The sequence below is a fragment of the Plectropomus leopardus genome, chromosome 4 (genome assembly GCF_008729295.1).
Source record: "Plectropomus leopardus isolate mb chromosome 4, YSFRI_Pleo_2.0, whole genome shotgun sequence".
NCBI classification, from domain to species: domain Eukaryota; kingdom Metazoa; phylum Chordata; class Actinopteri; order Perciformes; family Serranidae; genus Plectropomus; species Plectropomus leopardus.
This window is the reverse complement of record NC_056466.1, coordinates 23308750-23329581: the sequence shown is the minus strand read 5'-3', so window position 1 is coordinate 23329581 and position 20832 is coordinate 23308750. Positions and strand designations below refer to the sequence as shown.

The window sequence follows — 20832 nt, the reverse complement described above, 5'->3', positions numbered from 1 at the left end:
TTATAAGAATGTAGTTTCAAGATTTATGTTTTCCCGGCAGTGATGAGGAACTCTCTGCCCCAGCAGCCCCCGCAGCTCCACCTCTGGTTTCTCGGAGCTGGTGTATCACGAGCTGCTTCCTCCTTGTGACTGCCAGAAGAGTATCTGCCAAACCTCTAAAGGCTCCTCCTCAGGATCTGAAACACACAGGCCAAGCACCGTGTCCAACCAAGCTGACTCTTTGGCCAACATACGTCCATCTCACTGAACCATGAAGAAACTGTAGAAGAACGTCATAAGGTGTAATTAAGTCTAATAGTATAGATCATCAAAAAATCTATTTGCATTTTTCACCACAAAGAAACAGCTATATAGTAAATATATATATATATATTTGGCCTACTGGATAGGAGTTTCAACCCAAATATGTATGCTATCATCAATTCAACTACATTTTTTAAGGAAAAAGAGAGTGTTCTAAAATATAAACCCGATACCTTCACTCATACGCTACAGTATGTTTTTTTTTAATTGTCAATTATATCAGAGGTGAAATGATTATTCAATTAGTCAATGGACAGAAAACAAATCAGCAACTAATAATAGTGTTGCTTTGCCTCATTCAGAAATTAATATCTTTGGATTTTGGACTGTTAGTCAGACAACTATTATCTGATACTTTAGACAAAACATTGATTATTTATTTTGAAAGAAAAAATCAAAAGGTTGAAGTAATTGGTATGAAAATATTTGTTAGAAGCAGACCCATTGTGACACATGAAAGCGTACAGTATTGGATAATTTCGGTTTGTGTTTATATATATCTTTTGGAGTTTATATTGTTATTTTTGGCTCAGGTCAAATAAATAAAGTTGGCTATACGAAAGTGAAATCAAGTGTGAAAAGCTTTGCTACATGTGATACAATGTGCATATCCTGCCATCTAACCTTGCTGACACTGCAAAGCAGTGGCCCCCAACCTGGGGACTACCTGAGGGGTCCAAAGAAAAATCTGAGGGGGGTTTAATTATTTGTTTTAAATTGAAATGTGTTGTTTTTTCTGTGAAATCCAGCATATTCTATCACAGGTCTCTAAGATCTTGCATATAATATAATCTGAGAATTTAAGGGGCCCACACGCCAAATAGACTGGGGGCCACTGCACAGAACCAGTATCACCACTTTTTGAGTCACTGGGTGATCCTCCTGTATATTGAACACATGGCCACGCCCATGTAGTTTTCTAGCTGTTTCTTACAGCTGGATCTGCTCTTAAAGGGGAGGACAGTTTATTACAGGGAGAAGCCTCGCAGCCTGCTTATCCTTGTAGGATTTTGAAAAAGGATATTCATACAAAAAATACAATTAATCCTAAACTCAAACATGACAGGAACTCCCTGATATAATTTATTTCCATATGACTTTACACGAGGGACAAACATGCGGGCCTGCGACTGTATTTTGAGAACACAGAGCTCCCCTTAAACCAGTCCAGACCTGCCCTTTAATTCAGCCCGTGCTCCTCCGCCATATATCCGCTGTCGGCGTAACACAACAGCGGGACCCTCAGCCTCCACATCCTCCGTGCCTGCTACTCCCGTCGCCGCGTCACCAGCCAGTCTCTCTCCCCTGCCATGCCCCGGGTCACCTCACTGCTGCCTGCCCTGCTGTTCGTTCTCCTGCCGGGCCCGAGCCGGGGGTACTTCCCCGAGGAGCGCTGGAGCCCCGAGTCTTCGCTGCTCGCTCCCCGGGTCGTCGTCGCGCTGGTCTGCCGCAACTCGGCGCACTCTCTGCCGCTGTTCCTCGGAGCCATCGAGCGCCTCAACTACCCGAAGGACCGCATTGCGCTGTGGTGAGTGTCATCGCTGTACCCTAAAAAATAAGACTCGGAGTGTCACACTATAACACGGGAAAACTTTTAAAAGTATGTTAAGAATATTGAACTGGTATTAAAGTGTGGCAAAGTGTGATTTAACGTCAGTGTGAGGTCAATAAAGAGACACGTCAAGCCTATATGGAGCTCATGTGGACATATTATAGGGAAAAACTCTGCGTGCGTCTGCGCGTGCGCTTGTGAGTTTTTGCCAGGTGGGGCCGCTGTGATTATGTTATCAAGATGTAGGAAACGCACGAGCGCTTTATCTCCACGTTTCACAAATAAAGTTGGCAGTGAAATGAGTGAAGTTTAGACAAGCGTGGTTATAGTTTACACACACACACACACCGGTGTTTTGAAGGGATTTGGCCCCAGCAGCGGGACACGGAGGGCGGGTTGCAGCAGCGGACTCGGGCTCGTGAAAAGTTCCATTCAGTCACAGACCGTCTCTCTCATCGCCCCTCCGTTTTTCCCCTTCACCCCACCCTCCTATTTCTTTCCCCTCCTTCTTCCCCTCTTCCTATTTCCACATCTTCGTCTTAAACCAGCAATGCTCTTTCGATTCCCCACCATAAAAAGGGAAATGGAAACTTTTTCTCTTTTTTCCATTTTTAATATCACTGGGGCTATAATAACAAGAATCTATTTTTGTATCATACTCCATAATTTTTAAAGATAAAATATAGGCCTCTAACGAACGGTTGAGAGGGCCGTCCATGGTAATGGTAAAACAGAGAGAAATAAATTAAAAAAATTATAAATCATTTACTGTTATGCTTGTAATGTGTTAGTATACCAACATTTATCAATTTGGGACCATGAAATTAGTAGTATTACCAGTACTTGTTGCTGTGTTATTTCCTTGCATATTACAGTACCTTTAAAATGTCTCAGAAATGGTGAAAAAAATCATATTGATATCATTTCTTTCACCAAATATATAATGGAATAACATCAAAAATAAGGTATTAACAACAACAAATATTCATCCATTTAAAATAAAAAATCACAAGCATCAGTACTTTTCCCATAAAAGGCCAGCTCAACCCTTTCTTAAAACTTGGCTTTAGACATTTAAAAAATCATACTTACAAACTCTTTTCACTGTATATGCAGTGGACAACATTAAATCTATTATTTAACAATAATCATTGATCAGAAGTTTATTTTTACATTACCAAACACTTTACCTTCATTAGCTTCATTACCTTTACCATAGAAGGCCAAATCAACCATTAGAGCATATTTTAAGAAAATTATTTGACCCTAATGGGAGTTTATTTTTTTGTTTAAAGTTACAGAAATCTGTTCACTAAGACCCATTTAACTTGTTGAGTAAACATGAAAATCCCACCACACAGAGAGCTCATATCTGGTGTAATTTTTTTTTGTTGTCACTAACATACTGTAGAAGGCAAACTGAAAAGGCAGACTATTAGAGACAAAGCAACATCCAGTTGATTCTTTTAGCATAAAAAACCTAAACAAAGTGGTAGAGACAGCTCAGTCAGATTGAGCTGAATTCAACACATTTTTCATGAAGATAAAGTGACTCAGAATGTGCTCTACCAAACGGTTGAGCAGGATGCTGAAGGGTTAAAAAGAAGTTTATAAATTGCACCTGAGCTTTCAGAATCTATACAATCCAAGTTCAACAAACTGTGTCTGTGAAGCCGTCTATTAAAAGCTTCTGCAGGATTTACCTTCCTCAACCTCCGCCTGTTGTTCAGTCACCAGCCTTCCACATTAGTCTTGTCTCTGCTGCTCACTTCCTCTTGTCATGTTGATCCTGTGCCAGTAGATCTGTTTTTGAAGATTAGTTTAATCTTTTCATCAGCATTCAGACCTGACAGGTTAGATTATATTTCCTGCAAACTCACTGACCTTATGAAGGCAAATGAGAGCAACAGCTTTTAGGCAGAGTTATTGTGAATATGTGTTTGGAAATTCATTTGATTCATCGACTCCTTTAATTTGTATATATCCTTTATTAAACCAGGTAAAAGTCTCATTTACGTATAAAAAAACACTTTTTTTGTTTTTCAAGATCAACCTGGCCAAGAGGGCAGTATGCAACGATTAATACAAGCAGACAAATACAATTTATAAAGAAGCAAGCATAAAATCCAGTCAAAATAAAACACAAAAACCCGTTGAATACATAAACATGTGCAACTGTCTATAACAATTTCAGTGATTATCTGGATAGCGATCACATTCACTAAGACAGCTATTTTTCTTGATCATTTAAGATCGACTTAAATAGTTATCAGCTCAGACAATTTCAGGTCCTTCTGTAAGTTATCTCAAGAAGAGGGGGCAGCGCATCTTAAGCTTTTTTGCAAAGTTCTATTCAAACCCTGGGGATTGTCATTTGTAGATTATTGTGAGAGGGCGGGATATATTAGTTTGGGTTTTACATGTATGTACACAAATAAGAAGGAATCAGCCCAAGCAGAGATTTATATACAAAAAGCAACCAATGCAAGAGTCTCTGGGCGGACAAAGAAGGCCATTTAGCAGTAGCGTAAAGTGTACGGTGGTGTACACGACTTCCATAGCCAGTAATACAATGCAAAGCACAAAGTCGGACAGTATGCAACTTCTTTAGGCACTGGTCAGGTGCAGTCATAAAGAGAAGGTCACTATAGTCCGTTGCCAAACTCCAGTGTTTCTTTGCTTGGAGTGAGAAACAGGATTTATTCCTCAAAAAGAGACTTAATTTTGAGCCTCCAGAGATAACATTCTTGATTCTGAAATTAAGTGATATTAAATTCTGAATGTAATGTTGATTGCACAATGCAATGGCTATAAAACAATGAAAAAACTGCATTCAAATTTGTTTGCTATTAGCCTAGCTTTCACTTTGCAATTTTGCCTGCCTCAGGGTAGCGTCTCTGGGGAAATATGAAGGATTGATTTACAGCACAAAGGTAGTGCGTCAACCAATGCACAACAAAAGCAGGAAGAGAAATGTGCTGTTTGTTTTCCAGGGTACAGCACTAGCTATCAGCAACAAAAGGAGTAATTTTGCAGTGAACCAGTGATTTTGCAGCTGTCTTTACTGTCCACAGTAGTAATGTAAATGGCAGAGTGGAACAAGTAAAGTAACTGCAGAAATTCTCCACAGCAAAAGATACCAGTTTTGTAGAATAACATCACTGGATACACATTCAGGCTGCCATAATATTACTTACATTGATATATAAGTCGATCTGTTTGTGTGGTCACTGTAACAGTATAAAATGAACGTCGCATTATATGAGCAGTTATTATAATATATTCCATGAATATAGTCGTATAGTCATATAGCTAGACCTACCTGCAATTCGATCCCACATTTTAGCTTAGTTATTCATGAAGCAGTTAAATGTAGAGGATCTGCAACAAGCGGGGTCCATAACAACGGTCAAAATAAAGTGACGCTAGGTTACAGAAACTATTGGCGTCTTTTATTTTAAAACAAATAAAATATAAATATCCTAAATAATTACAAAATGATTTACCTTTTCAGTGGACGTGTTTTTCTTCTCTCTTCAATCTTGATGATGTTGTTTCGTGTCGATTGCTCGACTGTGGACAGTTTCCGATTTCTGAGGAAAACGGAAAGTGATACCGCAAGTGTTTGCGACAGTGGCGTCACCAGTAATATCACTTGGAGACGTTAGTTGGGGGTAGAATTGAAAAATTGAAAACTTATCGCTTTCCACTTTAAGTTTCAGCTTGTTCTCAGAGTGTGGTTTGATCAGTAATAATACCTAGATACTTATAAGCTGTATCCATTTCAATTTCAACCCCTTGAGCAGTTGAAATCTTAGGAATCGTTTCACCCAAAAGGGTGCCGGGCCTCGTCTGACTGCTGAGCGCAACTTTTTTCAGTGGGAGCAAAGGGATTCAAGTGTCCGTGTGTCTGTTTAAACAAACCAGCCTGGATGTTGAGCTTTTTTCCTTGTACTGCTGCCAGCAAATTCAGCCTCTGTGCCTGAGTCTAACTATGCCCATGTGGCAGCCGGAGCTCAGTTTTCTGCGTGGTTGCTTTGATCTATAACATATCCCTTCTCTCAGTAAAAGAACAAATATAAAAGGTTTTTGAAATGCAGCGTGAGAGACATAAAGTGATCTGCTTGCATGCCACCTGTCGATACCTGCAGTTATCAGCCAGACAGGTTAAGATGGAGTACTTGGCGAGTGTGTGTGTGTGTGTGTGTGTGTGTTCTGCAGGGACATGCAGGGTGGATATTATCAATCCATAAATCTTCCATTTTTATCTCTCTGTCTCTTTCTCATCTTTCTCTTATCCTTTTGGCATGGGTCTGTCACTTGCGTACAAGCAAAACCAAAATATCCTCTGCGTAAACTGATTTTATTCACTACTTCTGCTCATTCAAAACTTCACAGCAGCCAGAGAGGGAAAGCTAGAGAGACAGGAGGAAGAGGAAGATGGATTGGTGGGTCAGTCACATGTAGGTGCGGGGACGACACTACTGTGTTAAAACGCCACGAACAGATGGGAAACTACCTGCGGCACGCCGACTGTCACTCACTACATGACAGGGCTCGGAGTGAATCCATTTTTCTCATATTTACACATTCTTTCCCCCTCTCTTGCTTTGACTGTCTGTGCCCCTCCCTCACACACACACTGAGATTTGTTTTGATAACACAGACAGCAGACGAATGCCGCTGCTCCCCTCCTCTGCCCCTATTGTCTGATCTTCCCCCTTTGTCCGCGCATGACGGTAGTGATGTGCAGCTCTTTTTTTACGACGTCAAGACCCTCAGAAGAAGAAAGCAGAGACACGTTATAAATAAATATTAAATCAATGCAATATCTTATGTAACTTGTTTGAGATCTCTCTTTAATGTTTTTTTTGCCAGATTTCTTAAAGCTGCAGTTATTTGTGTTTTCATATAAATGGTTTCCAAACTGATAAAAGTCCAGTGCGTTGGATTTAGGAGGAAATATCCTTCACACTAGACCTTTAAAATGACAATGTTAAAAAGGCAACTCTTTCAGGTGATAATTTGTCAATATTCTGTTCACAAATAACCCCCAAAATGTGTTTACTACAGGTTAAGACTGTATTACAGTTGAGTGCTCGACTTTTCTGAGCGTATTTGAGCAGTGAATCATTATACATCATTCTGGTCACCATGTTCACATTGCACATATTTTTTAAAGTTTTTAAAGCACTGATAATGATAGTTTCCAAATTAAGTTTTAATTTGTTCAAGTCACTGTTTTGAAATTGGGTTTTTTGATTACTAATTAACCCTTTTTTAATTTATGTTTGAGTTAGCATTTATCAGCTCATTGTGAGGTCTACACAAAAATCAGAGGGAAGTAAAATATTCCCATTAGTCCATGAGTCCAAGGTGGCATCTACAACTGCGTTTTTTTTTTTTTTTGGTCTGACTAATTGCCCAAAACTAAAACTGAAGTTGCATGTTGAAACTTTTGTTGCTTTATTCCACTAATGAGGTCAATCTACTGATGAATGAAGGGTTGAGTCATTATTCTGAATTATTTGACTGTGTCAGTATGACCTACTGCTAACCATTCAGTAGTTAATGTTATTTAAATATAAACTGTTTCTTAATTGCGTTTCCAAAGAATGTACCATGACCGGATACATATCTCTGGATCAGTCCTAATCCTAAATACTGATCTTAATTCCAATCAAGCGATAAGAGCCACTGCCCAGTACCGAGTACCAATCTGATACCAGTGTTTTCCCCCCTCTAATTCATCGTCTGCATCCCTCAGCGAATGCAGTGTTTGGGATCTTTCCTCTATGTGAAGGTAACATGAGCATATAACTACACATCACTTTTTACTTTAAGTGGATGTATTATTTATTTAGAGGCTTTCGCTCACTGCAATAAATGAACAGAGAAAACAATGGAGCTACTGTGGTGAGAATGCCGTTTGAGTGACAGAATAATAACTGCTGGCCTATATATATGAATAAGCACAGGGATTGCTGTGGTGCTCAAATGTCGGTTTATGGCCCAATTCAACTGAATAAAGGTGGAATCGCTGAATTTAAAATGACAGTGGCTGTAAAGCGTTTTTTTATGAGGAGCAGGCACGGCTTCATAATGTCAGTATCAGGACCAATACCCTTCCAGGATATCAGGTCATTGCATCCCTAATGCCCCAAATACTGAGGCACATTTTTGATATGCGATAAATAAAATTGACTTGACTTTACTGTAATAATGTATGAAATTCAACACAGTGTCAGTGACACAAGATTTTATCCATAGATCCCCTAAGCCATAGTACCACTGGGTCATTAAAAAGAATATCTTTTAGAGCTGCAGTGACTTATTAACTGTCAACTATTAAATTAATCATTTACTAATTTCATAATAACATATATTTTTTTTTTTTTACAAAAAAGTCCAAATGCTATACGTGTACTTGTAATGTCTTTATACTTGTACTTATTGCTCTTGATGGCAAAATGTAGATTGACCTAACACACTTGGATAACCTTATTACTACATAAAGCCTATCTCTGCACAGGACCACATATTTAATACCTTTACACTAACCTGCCATGCTTGAATAAGACAAATAAGAAAAAAATAATTTGTCGCAAAAAATTGGTCTCAAATTTAGTTACAAATACTATTAAAAGGTTTTAAAAAGCATTAAATATAAGTGTCTGAAGCCTGTCAACACCCTGCATTGGTGGCGATCAAGGTGCTCCAAAGTCGTGATCTCTCTGTCCTTCTCTTTCCCTCAGGGTGGCGACAGATCACAACATAGACAACACCACAGCCATCCTGAGAGACTGGCTCGTCAAGGTGCAGAATTACTATCACTATGTGGAGTGGAGACCTGACGATGAACCCAGGTACTGTGTGTGTGTATGAAGAAGTGAGTACGAGTGTGTGTGTGTGTGTGTGTGTGAGAGAGAGAGACTTATGTTACTTAATGATTACTGTCTGTGCATGTCTCAGTGCCTTCGAAGACGAGGTTGGGCCTAAGCACTGGAATAATCTCCGTTATGAACATGTAATGAAGCTCCGTCAGGCAGCGCTGGAGACCGCCCGTGAGATCTGGGCCGACTACCTGCTGGTATGTTTTAACCCCCGCAGCAGCTTCATAAGCCTCCTCTTATTATGCACTCTCAGTGATGCCTCTGACTCTGGGTCAGAAGTGTGTGGAGTTATGTGGAAGTAAGTACGCTGAGTCACTCGATTCTTTAAATACCAGTGCATCCATTGTGTGCACTTGATTATTCCTTTTTAGAGAAACAAGGTCAAAATTAAAAATGTGGATGAGGAAGCAAAGCTCAGTTCTTTACAAAAAAAAGGAACATAGATGAAAATGAATTAGAGCTAGAGACATTTTGATGACTACTCATGATTGCAGATTTAATTTAATGTGTTAAAATATATTTAGTCTTAAAATCTAATCTCCCAGGGATCATCTCTGTGACATGCAAGCGTTCTTTGTGTTTTAAATTTGCTGTTTTGTTTCGGCAGATTAAAGCAATGCAACATAAAGCATAATGAGGTGTTCTGATACAAAAAGAGGGGGCGATGAATGCTGCAATGTGAAGGAGAGAGGTGGAGTTCAGATATTTGTTTGTAGTCAGTTAATTCCTGTTTACATAACATTTCACTAGTAAGAGTTAACTTAATGTAAAATGAATCCTAAGTATTGTTGCTGTGGTTACATGCATTTCAAGCTTACATGCACTGATTTTGAGTTGTTAAAATGTTTTTCTCAAAAGCCAGTAAAAGTGTTTTTTGTTTTGTTGCACAAACATTTCCAAGGTCAACAATGAACTCTGATGCACAGTAAAAATGTCTATTTTCCATAGCCATGAGGTAAAATGTAGGAGAGTCGGTAAGAAATATATAGTAGTATAAACTGTAGTCTGACTTTTGTGGTTGATGCTGATATTGACATTTTAATATCTATTTTTCTATGCATATTTTATTGAGCTGTTTTGTTCATACACAGAGTCAAATGTTGCTCCCTTTGACATTCATAAGGACACACAGTCAGTGCCTCTCAATCAACAACAAAAAAATTGCAATGTATTGCAAAATCTAATAATATATGGCTTCTTTCTTTGTTTCTTTTTTTCATTTTTAAGGATTTCTTTTTGACAATGCTTCTTAACTACCTCATACATATTGTTTGCTCGTCTCCTGTGCAAGTTTGTGTTATTTATTAGCTGATATGTTGTCCAGTAGGGGTGTAACGATACATTGACCATGATTAATTCATTGATTCAATACATTGATGCATTGATGCCATTTTTAAGATACACCTTTGTCTAAACTTTCAAACAGTGCTGGAGGCTTAGCATCAAGCAGACAATGGCAAGCAGTCCAGAAAAAGACAATGAGGGTATTTACTGATTTTGGCTTGAATTTATCGCAGGCCACTTAATTGAATTGAATCTAAATTGTATCGAGGCAGACTTTCTTTTATAAGCATCGATCATTTTGTTATCTGAAGAATCAATGAAATATTATAATATGATGAAACTTGTGATTCACACCCTCGTAGGCCAGTAATGATGTTTCTGTATCGGGGATCAGCTGATACATCGGCATGGGTGATTATCACAAATTTATTATTTCAAATGTCCGTTGGCTTAACATTGGCAGTATCTGGATAAATATTATGACTGAATAAAAATGCAGATTGACTGGGAGCAGTCTTCATGTACTGGAGCTGCTCTTGATGAGACACTGAGGCAAACATACTCAGGGTTAAATATTGAATTTTGGCATTGAACAGCCGTTGTTCTGAACACACCAGAGTAGAGAACATCCATCTGCAAATACAAGTGCAGCCTGTTGGTGAGGCTCGTTTAAAATTCTGGGCTGTGAGTGAACAATGTTGCTGTGGCTCAATCAATCATTTAGTGACAGCGGGTGACATTTTGTCTGTGCTTGCATGTGCATGTGCATGTTTGAATCTTGTCAATATTGTGCCCTTCTCGTCCGCCTGCAGGTGGCTGACTGTGACAACCTGCTCACCAACCCAGACACGTTGTGGAAACTGATTAGTGAGAACAAAACAATTGTAGCGCCGATGCTGGAGTCCAGAGCTGCGTACTCTAACTTCTGGTGCGGCATGACTTCACAGGTACTGCACATGTTTTGTTTTAATGCCGTTGGTAACATACCTGTAAAACAGCTGTAGGCACATCTCACAGTCCCTTCATGTCATTTGTGTGTGTCTAAAAAAGATTTTGAAATACTATGGTAACAGTAGAAACAACGTTTCCACCATCATCCAGTTTTACTCTAAAACATAAACTGAACCAACAAACTATAAAGATTATTCGTCATTGTAGCTTCTTTATAATGTCTCTGTAAAAACCTCTTATTTTACATCTTTGGACAAATAAAGCAATCCAGACAAAGTCTGCTATAAACTCTGTGGGTTACTGATGGTGAATAAAATACCACTTTTCATGCAGTGCCGCTGAATAATAGAGTCCATCTCCTTCCAGCTTCATAATGTATAAATATGATCCAGAGGGAATTTTACACTTGATTATTTTCTGTTTTGCATGAAGAAATCAAATTTGTACAAAAAAGCTGTTTTAGAAACACTGTAAATGAGTCAATTTGAAGGACCAGTAGAGAAGTTTTCTTATTTTTATTGTATTCAAGTGATTCCCCTCAGAGTACTAGACAGGAGCACAATGCCCTGCTAAATATGCTTTGTAAATTAAAGTAAATGATTCGTCTCACAGGTGAACTGAAAATTCCCTGCTCTGATACAACAGCTCTGACTAGCTACCAGATGTAACTACCAGATAATACTGCTGTTTGTGCGGCTGATAAGGCTTGCTCAAAAGTGACTTTTAATTGATGTATGCCTGATAAAGTTATTTTAATTTAAATTATTCAACTGTAGGAAAAAACAATCTAATTTGCAGACGTCATTGCAGTCATGCAAACTTGATTGTGACTAATCAGACTCGCACATCTGATGTATCAGGCATTGCGTACTGTATGTGGGTGTCTTGGAAGCAGTTCTGTCCGTGATATATTTCTGTCGAGACAGGATGCCTTTAAGTAACCATCTTTGCTTCTATTCAAATCAGAGTAGACATATGGACATTGTCTATCCTCCAGCACAGAATAAACTCCAACCAAGACTCCGCCTGTCTGATTCCTGCAGAGAACATTTTCTTCAGTGACAGTTAATGGGCCTGTAGCCAAAAGGCAGAAAGCAATGTCTGTCAGTGTCTCTTCCTGTAAGTCAGTATCATTCAGTTTTAATCACTTATTAATTAATAATTTTTTTCACAATTAAAACTATTACTTCTTTCAGTATTTTAGTGAAGTATAAAGTTTTTAGACATGTCTTATTCCTATAAGGTCTTTCAAACCAACACATGGACATAGAGTTGTAGACTTGGGGCAACCAATTTTCTCAATCAAGTCTCTGTCAAATATCTCAGATCAGATCAGATCACAGTTTGAGTTTTCCACAGCTTTTTATTCGGCCTCTGCACCAGCGACAGCTGTGGCCAGAGGCATTTTGTTTTCGTGTCATCTGTCAGTCCCATCCTTGTGAAGGAGGTACCTCAGGAACGCCAGGAGGGAATTTCTTCAAATTTAGTAAATTTGGACTGAAAGATGAACTGAGTAGATTTTGGTGGTCAAAGGTCACGGTCACAATGATCTCACAAAACATGAAACTGCGAAGATGTGTGTGAGCATCCATGTTTTGCCAAAAATCCCTTTAAAACCTTTATTAAATTCCTTCAAAGTCTTAACTACATATATTAAATGAGTCAGGACAGACATGGATGTATGCTGCAACGTGACGAGCTGGTGGAGACATACAACCCCGAGACAGGAACTCTAGTTTCATCGGAAAGAAGCTGGATGCAAGAAAATCACGTGAAACCATACTGTGTTTGTGTGCACTCACTTCAGGGTTACTATAAGCGTACACCAGCCTACATGCCTATCCGTAAGCGGGAACGTCGTGGCTGTTTCGCTGTACCGATGGTCCACTCCACCTACCTAGTGGACCTACAGAAAGAAGCCTCCCGTCAGCTGGCTTTCTATCCACCACACCCGGAGTACAGCTGGGCCCTGGATGATGTCATCGTCTTTGCCTACTCAGCTCGCTCTGCAGGTCAGACAAATGCAACAGAGCGCTGTTACCAAGACTCTTCCTAAGCATGTCTTGCATATGTTTGTAAGCATGTTTTTCCTCTCTTTTATCTTCGCAGATGTGCAGATGTATGTGTGCAACAAAGAAACTTATGGGTATTTCCCAGTTCCAATGCGTTCCCATGGTACCCTGCAGGATGAGGCGGACAGCTTCTTGCATACTCAGCTTGAGGTCATGGGTGAGTTCAGAAATCAAAGAGAGCAGAGTGATTTCTTTGAGTTGTACATTTAAAGTAAAATAGTTTGAGTTTGCTTTTTACTTACACAGACACTAGGCTGCGATTACACCTGAGTATGTCTTTGCACAATGGAGGTTTGTTGGGTTTTTTTAATCTTTAACTGGCAGTGTAATGTTCTGCTGATCTGCTGGTTTTGCATTTATTTGATTTCCCAACTTGTGTTTAGCTGAACTGAACGTTTTTTGCTGCACCCATTATGAAAAAGCAAAGGAGGTTTTCCAGAAGTAGCCTCAAGTTATTTTGACTTAAAGAGTGGAGCTCCTACCTTAGCAATGTAATATTCTGTATACCACTGCCCAAAAAAATTACATACTTAATTAGACAATGTTTACTTTTGCTAGAAGACAAAATGGCTTTGTTAAAATGTGTCTGCAGCCAATTGCTGCAAGTGTGTAAAGCTAATCAGATGAGACATACAGTACAACGGGAGAGGAAACAGAGAGAGCACTAAAAAGTGCCATTAAAGAGATACAGCGATTATGTATGACTGATGCCTGTAATTCAGGGCCTCCCAGATGATTTCATATCAAGGACTCCAAAAATAGATCAATGTTATCACAGTTAGGCGAGGGTCCTACTGGAGCTGTCAGTAACCCCCACATTGTATTCTACTGTATAAATTGCAGTCTTTGTGCAGCGTTACTGTTACTGTATGTGCTGTAGATGAGGAAACAGACATAACGAATACCAATAATGATTTAAAAAAACAGTATACATTAACTCATATTTCTGTATTTTAGTTCTAATGGTTGTTTTGAAAGTCTCCCGAGGACTCCGAGAAGCATCCCTGAGCCACATTTTAGGAACCTCTGTTCCATCACATCACATATTCTCTTTGTAACCTCCCCCCCTGTTTTTCCTTTGAAAGTGAGAAATCCTCCATTGGAGCCCTCCAGCTTCCTGTCTCTTCCTCCCAAGCAGCCTAACAAGATGGGCTTTGATGAGGTACGCACACTCAATCGCATACACACCGAAAAACACACAGAATAAACCCAAGCATGTGTGTGAGTGTTTGCATTTGTGTGCACCCAGGTGTTTATGATAAATCTTGTGCGGAGATCTGACCGTCGTGAGCGAATGCTAAGAACTCTGTACGAGCAGGAGCTCAGCTGTAAGGTCGTTGCCGCCGTGGATGGCAAGTACGTTTCTCATCTTTTTCTTCCTCCCCCACTGCCTGTGTCTTCCTGATTTGTGCCTCGGCAACATGCGGTGTAGATTGATGTAGGGAGGCTGAGCCGAGACAAACAACCCGGTGAAAAGTAGCGGGTGCATGCTGATAATTAAATATTCCCCAAACCACATTGTTTTAGCTCATCTGTGTGTAAATTAGACCTCTTATCTTTGTGTAGGCTTTCCAGTCAGTAGGTAGCATCATGTTTTACCTTCTATTATCCTAATTTAAAGTGGTGAGACTGAGTAGAAAACCAGTTTTTAACACATGCAAGCCTTATTGTATATTCAAACCCTCGCTTCCTCTTTTCACAGACACAGATACATCCATTTAATTTATTGTTTTTATCTCTAATCACTTTGTTTATCTCTTCTCTTTTCCCGCAGAGCTCTGAACAAGACTGATATAGAGTCTATGAGGATTAAGATGCTGCCGGGTTACAAAGACCCTTATCATGGTCGGCCTCTCACCAAGGGTGAACTGGGTTGTTTCCTCTCTCATTACAACATCTGGAAGGAGGTGAGACGCTTGGCCAGGCCTCAGGCCTCTGGGTCTACCTGTGCACAGTAGATAACATTTATGACTGAAAAGCACAGTAACTCAGTTTGTGTGAGGAGAGGCAGCTGGTGAGATTAATGAGCTTGTCTTATTTATGTTTCAATAAATGTATTGTTTTTTGGGGAATAAGGTTTTTCAGCAACTTGCTGTTTTTTAAAGATGCATTTTGTAATTACCACTCACCCGGTCCAACTGAACGCGGGGCAGAATTTCACCCTCTTGCCTCATTTCATAACAGTAATGCCAAGTAGTTACAATAAGGTGAACTGGTCGACATTGTTTCAGTGGGTCTACTACTGTGTCCATACAACTGCAATTTCATTTCTGCAATGTCACCAGTAATAAAGGCAACTCATAACTGACATCAGAGCAAGAATACGGCCAGTCAAAATAAGGCTGTTATCTTTTGATTTTCACATGTGGCATTTGTGTAGACTTTACTCTATAGATCACTTCGCTCAGTTTTAGCAATGCCACAGTAACAAGGACACAGTCACAGCCCGCCATTTGAAAAGATTATGGCGAGCTGTAAGCCTACAGTTTGTTGTCATTAGTTACACTAAAGATATGTTTTAGTAAAAAGCCAACGTTAGATGTTACTTACCAGTCTAAAAGAAACGTTGCGAGTTCAGCAACAAACCGCATCTTTTTTACTCTCCAAGAGCTGTTTCCAGTGTTGGATAGCCATACCAATATTTACTCTAGTTTTGCTTCTTTTCTTTGCCACTGAACGTGGGGCTTCTGACATCACTGAGTTTTACACACTAATTAATTTACTGAGACTGTAACTTCTACGCTGTATTTCTTAATACATCCACGGTATCCATTGACAACAGGCTGGCTCAACTTCTTCATCCTCTCCTGCGGCAAACTAGAGGCTACAGTGACTCACTATCGCCTCTCAGGCCAGGATGTATCATAACAGAACGGACGGTCCCTTTTTGTTTACCAGTGGATATGTCTGCAGTACAATACAGAGGCATCTTGGACATAATGTTAAAGGTGTTAATTCTTCACCCTCTGTTCATAGGGTTATGTCAATTTTTGAATGTTTTAAACTAAAAATGATGTCCAGATCTTACATAATGCACCTTTAAGGTAATAGTATGTGTTAGAATTTTGAAAAAAGGACCCCAGGATGCCAATAAAGGATTTGATAAATGTTTCCATCACAATAATGCACGACAATGCCAGCTCACTTTCATCTCAGTAGCAAAGTCATTCACTAAAATTCATGCAAGTTTTGTGTGCATGTGCATATTTGTGTGTAGATAGTCGATCGTGGTCTGCAGAACTCCCTGGTCATTGAGGACGACCTCCGCTTCGAGGTGTTCTTCAAGCGGCGTCTCCAGGCGCTGGTGCAGGAGGTGTCAACACATAAGCTGGACTGGGATCTCATGTGAGTGATGCTTCGACAAGCAGAAGGAAAACACGATGTAGTAAACAGAGAGGATTATCAGTGAAATCCGTCCATCTGTCACACATGATATCTCACACACCACTGATCACATGCTGAAAACTCTTGTGGAAATTATGCATCTTAGCATCACACGACTGAGCTGCTCCAGCTTGTTCACATTCACAGAGACTTACAGCTGCCATAACAGAGCTAACTTGGAGTTATTTCCAAAACTAAAAGTTCTGTTCATTTTCTGCATAGACTATGACCTGGTGTGTCTGGGCATGTAGGTCTCCAATTTGATTGATTTGTACAAAATGAGCAACTTTGGTGGGCAGTTTATTTATTTATTTATTTTCATAAAATGTCAAAGACATATTAAAGTTACGGAGTGTTTCAATAAGAAACATCCAAACACTGGGCTTCGAAATTGCTGCATGCATCACTAATAACAAGCTGGGGTTAAAGATTATATTATACGCATCATGATACCTGCAGCAGTTTAAATGAATTCTGTTTTGGACTTCAAAGTAAAACTACACCAACAAAATAATTAGTTATCCCCGTGGTACGTTTAATTTGTGTAGAAAACGTAATCTCGTATGGCTCCACGGGAAAGGAAGAATCCAAAAACAGAGAAAATTCCTGATGAGTTGAAGTCATCGGAGTCCACATTTGCGTCTTTACATAAATCATTCAGTATAATGCAACTCTCAGTTATCCAGTTGTATGATCGGTATTTCAGAAACAGAGAGCCTTTTCTAATGGTGAACTGAAGTGAAAGGAAGACTTTCCTGTGCTTTCTTTAAAGCCAAACCCCATTAACAAAAACTGTAATTTTACCTCGCTGAACATGGGAGCTGCTGGTTTACCACTGTCTCAGACAGTTAGTCTGTGTTATTAGAATGACTTTTCTGAATCTGACCTTACCCTCTTTACGTCATAAACCTACCCACTAAAATACCAAAGGCAATATGAATAAGTTTCACTTTTTTTGATATAGTTTTGCTATTGTTCAGTGCAGCTGCTTATAACTGCAATTCATTAAGAATTTTCTCAATTGTTGGATTTTCCATTCACTGTGGAGGCTTGTGGGTAAAACAATGTTCTCTCAATGAATTCGAAGCATCACAGGGTGAGTTATTGACTTACAAGTGATCATTTGTAGTATTCTTCCAAGCACATTTTAGATAAATTCAGCAACTATGGAGCAGTGCTTTGCTCATCCACTGACTGCATCAGTTCTTTGTAAATACACTGATTTTAATTTGTTTTTGATTGTGCTTGTGATATTTATTTCCCCTCTTGTCCTGAATACTAACTACAGTTACATTGGGAGGAAGCGGATGCAGGTCGACCACCAAGAGAAGTCTGTACCCAACATCCACAACCTGGTGGAAGCAGACTACTCATACTGGACACTAGGCTACCTGTTGTCTTTAAAAGGAGCCAAGAAGCTCCTCGGGGCTGAACCTCTGACCAAGTTGCTCCCTGTCGATGAATTCCTTCCCGTCATGTACGACAAACACCCAGTGTGAGTATCCGCCTTCTTTCTGTTCCTCTCATTTGTTTCTTCTTTTTAATTCTCTTGTTAATCTATTTGATTTGATTTGATTTGATTTATTTAGCACATATTAAAAACTAAAACATAATACATTCTAAGAAAAGGAGACACGCAGGGGAACCCCAGAAAACCCTCAAAGGGTTTGACAAGTGGGATTCCCCAACCGCAATCAGTATTTACAATCTCTTAACATTAATCTAAAGTAATAAAAGTTAATAAAAGTTATAAAATTGTTTAAAAAATAATAATAAATAAAAAAAATATCCTGCCTGCTCCTCTCACTCATCAGTTTAGAGTACATGGAGCACTTTGAGACTCGGGACTTGCGTGCGTTTTCTGCCGAGCCGCTTCTGGTGTATCCGACCCATTACACGGGAGACGAGGGCTACATCAGTGACACAGAAACATCGGTGGTCTGGGACAACGAGACCGTCAAAACCGACTGGGACCGAGCCAAGTCGAGAAAAACTCAGGAGCAGGGGGAGCTGAGCTTCGAGGCCCAGAACTCTGACGTACTGCAGTCTGAACTTGAGAACTGGAGCGCACGGGACGAGCTGTGACGAAGAGGAGGGGACGTGAGGAGGAGAGACAGAGACGACTCTGGCGAACAGAGATAAGGTTTAGGGGAATAGAATAAAGCTGTGATAGTAAAGGGAAATTCATAAGATGGAGAGAATAAAACAGATTGCAGGAAAAGAGAGAGGAAAGGCAGAGTCAGATGGACGCAGGGTTGGTGAGGAATTCTTTCTCCAGTGTTTCATCTTTCTCCAAAGAGATGAGGTGTAGATGTAGAGTTAACTCTTGAAGAGTCAGCTAGCAGCTTTTATTTATTGCATCCAACGCACATCCCTTGACCACAGCCTGAGAAAGAAGTAGTTCATGTAGGGCTGGGCTACAGATCGATATTACATCGAAATGTTTTTTTTTTTTCTTATATCATTATATCGTAAATGTCATCTTTTCTTGGTTTTAAAGGCTGCTTTAAAGCGAAATTATGTTGAAATTATGCTTTTACCCACTTAGATCATAAATAAAGATGGAAAATGCATCTCCACTTATTCCCACTGCACAAAATGAAGCCAAAATATTCAGATACGGGTGCTGCCATCTTGCAATGATGGTGTTATTTGGAGCCAGAGATTTGTCAGTTGCGATCTCCACAGTATTAAGTTCTCCCATACACCTGTCCAACCTGTTGCAAGCAGCGCCATTGGTCGTAAGCTCACCAATTGGCACACACAGCTGTCAATCATGACGTTAACCCCGCTTTTCTATTGCATAATTTGACTAATTAAAGCCAAACTTATCAGGAAAAGGAAAACTAGAACGCACAGTACATCAACATGATAAGAACCAACTGGAATGACAGAAACCGTCTTCCACCAGGGGGCGGAGTCTATGAGCTGTACTGCAGCCAGCCACCAGGGGGCAATTTAGATGTTTTGGCTTCACTTTTGGCAGCTGTCATGTTGTCCATCTTTATTATTTAGTCTATGATACCAACAGCCAACCCTACATTATCATGGCAATATTGATATTGAGGTATTTGGTCAAAAATACTGTGGTATTTGATTTTCTCTAGATCGCCCAGCCCTAGCTCTAAGTCTTAAGTAATATGTAGCCCAGACTTTTCTCATATATAAAGTCCCCCAGAGAATTTAAACTTAAAAAAGGAATTTGAAGTAAATGCAGTATTTAGCTCAACCCCTAAATGTCTACATGACCTCTATTCACAGCACATCCCCCAAACATCACCTAATCAAATGTGAAAGCTGCAGTACTCTATGCTTCGGCTTTAAAATAGGAGCTTAGAAAACACAAGACGATTATGTTACATCTCTTTTCATATTTAAAATGAAAAAAAAAGATTATTTTGAAAAAAAAGTGTCGTGGCAGAAAACAAAATCACCAAAATGTTGTCTTTTCTACACAGTGTTATTCTTTCAGTGGTTCTCCAAACTCTTTGGCTTTTAGTCCCTTAAAATAAGGCAATGTCTACTTGAAACCCCTAATCACCAGTTGTATACATCTACTGGCTGGCATGAGTTCTACCAAAGAGCTGGGAACCACTGCGCCTTCTTCTTTTAGTGACTCTTAACCCCTTGTTGTTTAGTTCGGTCAGTGTGTTATTTAAGTAAGTTTTATAAGGTTGTTACTTAATAACCTTACATACTGTGTCACTCATGAATGTATCAGTGTTTTATTTTACATTTTGACAGCAGCTGCGATTTGTTCATTACAGTTTTAACTGTATCTTGCAGTTTTTGTTGCATTTTGTTTGTTGAAGATCAAAAAAACAATGAATAAAAGAGAAAAGAGAATGAATATCAATTTAAAAAAAAACAACTTTTCATGTTTTGTCTCATCTGTGGTTGCAAAGTGTGTCATTTTTTTAAACCAAAGAATGAATAAAACCTTTTATAATGATTGGTTGTGCTGTTCTTTACTGAATTTAGCTTGTATTATAAGGGGATACACCCGAGCATCAGTCCCTCAAAACTCAATTAAAGTACACAGTAGCACTGACATCTGACATCGTACAAATTGTGGGTTTGTTTCTAGCCAGAGCTACAGTGGCTGAAACATACTCTCTGCAATGCCTTTTTTTTGGCACACTGCAGTTACATTTCAGCCCAGACATGAACGTCCCACAACCCAGTTGAGATGTTTCTTTTAATTAGTGCCTGCTGGTGTTCGCTTTCTCTGCCTGTACGTAATGGTCAGTTTGGGCTGTGGCAGGCCGTCATTACTCCTCCTCTCTCACTGTGTTTATTTACTGTTAACCTGTGAAGTGTGAACCTGCTGTTCTGAATCATACAGTTTCATATTATTTGCATCCAACACAAACATTTTGTGAGGTGAATAAGG

The 20832-nt window shown here is 39.5% G+C and overlaps 1 protein-coding gene across 1 annotated transcript; it reads left to right on the top strand.

Moving 5' to 3' along the window:
* The first annotated feature begins 1267 nt into the window (after positions 1 to 1267).
* LOC121942223 (procollagen galactosyltransferase 1-like) lies at positions 1268 to 20146 on the top strand. The gene is made up of 12 exons (XM_042485366.1): positions 1268 to 1831; positions 8611 to 8721; positions 8828 to 8945; positions 10845 to 10979; positions 12791 to 12995; positions 13093 to 13212; positions 14141 to 14217; positions 14305 to 14411; positions 14830 to 14962; positions 16273 to 16400; positions 17728 to 17934; positions 18254 to 20146. Exons 1-12 carry the CDS (start codon positions 1614 to 1616, stop codon positions 18522 to 18524), a joined length of 1830 nt encoding a protein of 609 aa, XP_042341300.1. The 5' UTR covers positions 1268 to 1613; the 3' UTR covers positions 18525 to 20146.
* Positions 20147 to 20832: the final 686 nt, after the last annotated feature.

What these genes read in the sequence shown, in the direction of transcription:
- LOC121942223 (XM_042485366.1), top strand. Translation starts at nt 1,614, where the DNA reads ATGCCCCGGGTCACCTCACTGCTGCCTGCCCTGCTGTTCGTTCTCCTG. An exon ending in AAGGACCGCATTGCGCTGTG is followed by an intron (nt 1,832 to 8,610) that starts GTGAGTGTCATC and finishes TCTTTCCCTCAG; the next exon opens with GGTGGCGACAGATCACAACA. An exon ending in GGTGCGGCATGACTTCACAG is followed by an intron (nt 10,980 to 12,790) that starts GTACTGCACATG and finishes CACTCACTTCAG; the next exon opens with GGTTACTATAAGCGTACACC.